General features: G+C 35.0%; 1 protein-coding gene across 1 annotated transcript in view; it reads left to right on the top strand.

The window, feature by feature from the left end:
* The window catches only part of LOC102000433 (acidic mammalian chitinase), a 21,345-nt gene that overhangs the window by 4,761 nt on the left and 11,720 nt on the right, over positions 1-4,864 (top strand). The window contains exons 2-3 of the mRNA XM_005357156.2: positions 2,022-2,051; positions 2,573-2,774. Of these exons, the coding sequence (XP_005357213.1) occupies positions 2,022-2,051; positions 2,573-2,774 (232 nt within the window). The remainder of the gene's footprint in view (positions 1-2,021; positions 2,052-2,572; positions 2,775-4,864) is intronic.

The raw sequence follows: 4,864 nt of genomic DNA, 5'->3' as shown, positions 1-4,864 counted from the left end.
TTCTCCCTCCTTCTGCTCCTCATTGGGACCTTGGGAGCTCAGTCCAGTGCTCCAGTGTGGGCCTCTGTCTATGAGAGAAAATCTCATAGAAATCTCCCTGTTCTTATAGCTCTTCTGATTTTTCTACCACATCTTCTACTATTATCCTTGAGACCTTGACACAGGAGTTATATTATTGATGTATCAGTTAGGGCTGGGATACCACATAGTCCATTGTTCTCTGAATTTTGTCAGTTACCAATTGTGCTTTTCTGTAATAGTCTCAATCTTCTGCAAGGAGATGTTTGTTTAATGAGAGGTAAGAACAATATTTAACTGTATGTAGAAGGTTAAATATTTTTATGTATGTAGGAAATATGCTGATTTAGTAAGGTAGAAACTGGACATCCTTTTCCAAGGTCCAAGACTTTACTAGACCTAGGTAACTGGCTGTGTTTCTTGGCATGATTTCCCTCTGTTGAGTGAACTAATTTTCTTTCTTGGCATTATTTTTATTTACTTGGTTATGTCCATAGAATAGCTTTGTCTAAGATGAAGAAGATAGCAGTATTGTTACCAAACTATGTAAGAAGTTACTCAGAATTATTCTTTAGTCACCCTGTATAGTCTTTTAAGTCAGTGATGACATAAAGTGTAACCCTTAACAATTAAATCATTCACACAGCATTATTTTTAGATATTTTAGGTAATTCCAAAATATACTAGCTGTGCTAAATCTGTAATTTCCAAACTTTGCTGAAATTCAGAAATTTTAAAGATAGAAACATCAACCTTAATCTGTAAAATGGTGCAATAGTGGTCTGTTCAGCTTGATGGTAGTTCAAGCCTATAATTCCAAGACTCAAGTTTCTGAGACAGAAGAAACTATGCCACAACTAGCCTAAGTTCCATAGTGAGATATTGTCATAAGAAAATGAACTGTGTTTAATCTGAGCAGAGGCATCTTGAGTCTTAAATCATTGTTACTCTGGTGTCATTTCACAGGGTTTTTCAAGAAACTTCAAGGCTTCATATAAAACATTTCAAGGCTTCAGGATAAATCTAATTCTCTGCTTTAGGTGATGCTTTGTATGTTATAAGGCTAAGTGTATTCAGCCTTTGAAATGAGAGGCAGATTTGAACATGTGATCCCTGAGTAGAGTGAATTTGTATTTTAATTTTTTCTTTTAAAAATCATTCCAATGTTTATTAAAGCCAACGTAATGACTTCTAAGGAAGAAACATCATTACATTTACACTTTAAATAGTGCATTGTTTTAAAACATCATGGGGGAGAGAAGGAGACATTAAAGACTAATTTAGCACTAGGCTCAGTAAGCAGTTTGGTAAAATAGTCTCAGATTGATGTTATAAACATAATGATAATTTTCTGGCAGAAGACTCAAGACAGATTAGGGAATTTTTAAAGAGTTACAGGCTATTTAGTTAGCATTTTTATTGCTTTGAAAAGACACTATGACAGTAACTCTTACAAAGTAAAACATTTTATTGGGGTGACTTGCTTATAGTTTCAGAGGTTCAGTCCATTATCATCATGGAAGAGAGCGTGGCGCCATGAAGGCAGGTGCTGGAGCTGAGAGTTCTACATCTTGTCAATGAGACACTGGGTGGTATCCTGAGCATAGGAAACCTCAAAGCTACCCACACAGTGACACACTTCCTCCAACAACAACATATTCACTCCAACAAAGCCATACCTTTGAATAGTGCTACTCCCTATGAGATTATAGGGAACGATTACATTTAAACTAGCACTTTGATGAAATTCTGAAAGAATTCTTGAGAGGCCCCAAAGAAGTATTTAAAGGTACTGAGTAAAGTATGCAGCTATAACAGATTTAGCAAATAATAATGCAGAACAGAGGCAAGAGAGAAGCAGTCACGTGTAGCTTAGGTGTTATTCTGAAGGTCAAGAACATACTTCTCTGAGGACGTGACAATCTATAATAATCAGGAAAGCCTACAAGCTTTTGAATAAGATCTTAGTGAACAGAAGCTAAATGTGTGTTTTCTGCTTCTAGGTCTCAATCTCCTACTGAATGCCCATCTGGGTAAGTCATTGGCTCTATGTCTTATTATTAACAAAGCCCCAGATCTCCCTAAATTACTTATAATCCAATATTCTTAATATAGGTGATTATTAATTATATTATAATATTTATTTTAAAAAAAAACATGACCAAGAGGTAACATAAGAAGGAAATGGGTTACCTTTGTGGAGAGTCCACTATTTGTTCTGTTATCTCTGCTATCACGTAAGGCAAGATCACTAGAGAGCTATAAACTGATATCTACCTCGCTCCACATGGCAACTGGATCCCTATTATTACAAGTCGAAGGAAACCAGACTCCCCCAATGATTTTTTTTCCAAATTGAACATAACCTACTTTAAATCAGTTGCTGTTCCTAAGTTGGAATTATGTGTCGGTCTGTGAGAGTTCTCACAACATTCACTTCTAACCAGAAATCAGGCTTCTGAGGTATAGGAAAGAAAGGAAGCAGGGACAAACTATGAATACAGGTTATCAGCTTCTATAAAAGCCTGTTATTCTTATTCCTCACCTCTCACAGACTCTGCCTACCAGCTGATGTGTTACTTCAACAACTGGGCTCAGTATCAGTCAGATGTGCAAGGTATTAAGCCTGATGACATTGATCCTTGCCTATGTACTCACTTAATCTATTCCTTTGCTGGAATTTGGAAAAACAATATCACCATGACCAAAAAGAAAGCCTTAGATGACTACAAAGACTTTAATAACTTAAAGAAAAGGTAAGGGAAAGAGACGATGTGTAATTTGGTATCTGTTATGTCAAAAGTTGCCACATGTCAATACTTCTTAGTAGTACAGAGTTGATGGATTTGAGGTAGAGACTCAGTTGCCAGCTGTTGCCTTTTATTTCCACAAAATGACATACTTTGTCACTAAAACATTAATAGCTTGAAACGTTTATGTATTACAAAGTGTTTCTTGTGTTTATTAATATATGTGTTGCCTTGAACGCTTGTATAAAATGTATTACATTTATTTATTGCGTCTGTAAATGTGAATGAATGTTCACAGGCATGTCACAACACACATGTGGAAGCCAGAGGACAGTTTGTAGGATCAGCTCTCTTATTTCAATTGAGGGCACTGGGAATTGAACTGAAGTCATCAGATTTGATGGCAAGTACATGTATCCACTGAGACATCTTGCCTGCCCTTCAACAATCTACTTTTAATAGTCAAATCTACTATTGTAAGTTTCTAAAATGCTGTTTATTATTTATTAACTATAAGAAACATGTCAAATAAATGTCATATCTTGAAATTTCATTTTGTATATCAATTTGATTTTGTACATCTTGTAGGTATTACTAACCTAATCCTCTTTTCTCTGACCAGGCTGTGATGAGAACCAGTCCTCTTACATATGGGTTTAAATATTCAAAAGCCCACTCACTTCTTGTTTCTCTGTATGTCACCTATTTTGTTTATCAGTGTCTCCCCCCATGTTCATGCACACTGTTAACTAGGATAAATTTCTCATTTTTCTATGATTGAACTTCAGTGCTTACATACAGTATATCTCTTCTGCGTACTTATTCACCTGAGGACGCAATAAGTGATTTTTTATCTTATATTTTTGTGAAATTTATAGTATTAGTACTATCTCTTCAACACATTGATTTCATATATGTTGGAAAGAAATCAACTTGTCAATTTTCTGGACTTAATGACAATTCTATTTATAACCTTTAAAGGATTATTTAGATTGTTTTCTCTATTGGCTACATTAAATTATACCTGTACCAATAACATCTAAATTTTTTATAAATTTCTTTGACAATATTGTCATGTTTTATATTTTTATTATAATCATTCAAATTATTCAAATTATTTCTGGTTTGTATGAACTTAAGGTACTTTTCTCATATACTTACCAGTTTTTGTTTTAAGAAATGTCCAATTGTGATTTTATCCCATTTTTCACTCAGGTTGTTTTTTCTCAGAGGTTTTGGTTTATGATATATATTTCATAGTAACCCTTTACCATATGAATGGTCTTCAAATATTTCCTCTTGTTCTCTAGTTTTGTCTCTTTAGTCTGATGATTGTGTCTTCTGTGTTGTAAGAAGATGTATTATGATGCAATCTCAGTGAGAATCTTTCTGTTTTCATTGTTCTGGAGATCTTTCTAAAAAAAAATCACTGTACAGACTTACTCATAGCCAGGCGGTGGTGGCGCACGCCTTTAATCCCAGCACTCAGGGGGCAGAGGCAGGCAGACCTCTGTGAGTTCAAGGCCAGCCTGGTCTACAAAGGGAGTTCCAGGACAGGGTCCAAAGCTACAAAGAAACCCTGTCTCGGAAAAAAAAATGGGGGTCAGACTTACTCATGCTCCTTTCAGGGAGTGTTTTAGTTTCACAACTTAAGTTTGTGTTTTTAATCTACATTGGTATGGTTTTTGCATTTGATATGAAGTAGTGGTGCAATTTCATAATTCTACCTGCAGAGAAATATACACATAACATATATCACCTTGTCCATTCAGTATTTAAAATTAGCTATTTTTTCCTTTCTTAGTGTTTTTAATCACTCAAAACCAAACACCATGATATCAATTAATTGTATCAGAAAGGGAGAGGTTGAACATCCTATAAATTAGACATGAAATAGCTCAACAATCAGAAGATTGTAACTAGAGATTTCTTTCCTGTCTGTCAGTTCCCAAATATACATTCTGAGGCTTCATATTATTTAAAAACTGTTTGGCTAATGACACAGGCTTCCGACGAACTAGTTTAGCATCTTTTTTTTTCGTTTTTTTTTATTTTTTTATTTTTTTCCCTCCTCCCACCCTTCCCCCCCTCCTCCC

The sequence above is a fragment of the Microtus ochrogaster genome, chromosome 21 (assembly GCF_000317375.1).
Source record: "Microtus ochrogaster isolate Prairie Vole_2 chromosome 21, MicOch1.0, whole genome shotgun sequence".
Classification (NCBI taxonomy): Eukaryota; Metazoa; Chordata; class Mammalia; order Rodentia; family Cricetidae; genus Microtus; species Microtus ochrogaster.
The sequence above is the reverse complement of the archived record's forward strand: the minus strand, read 5'-3'. Positions and strand labels throughout refer to the sequence as shown.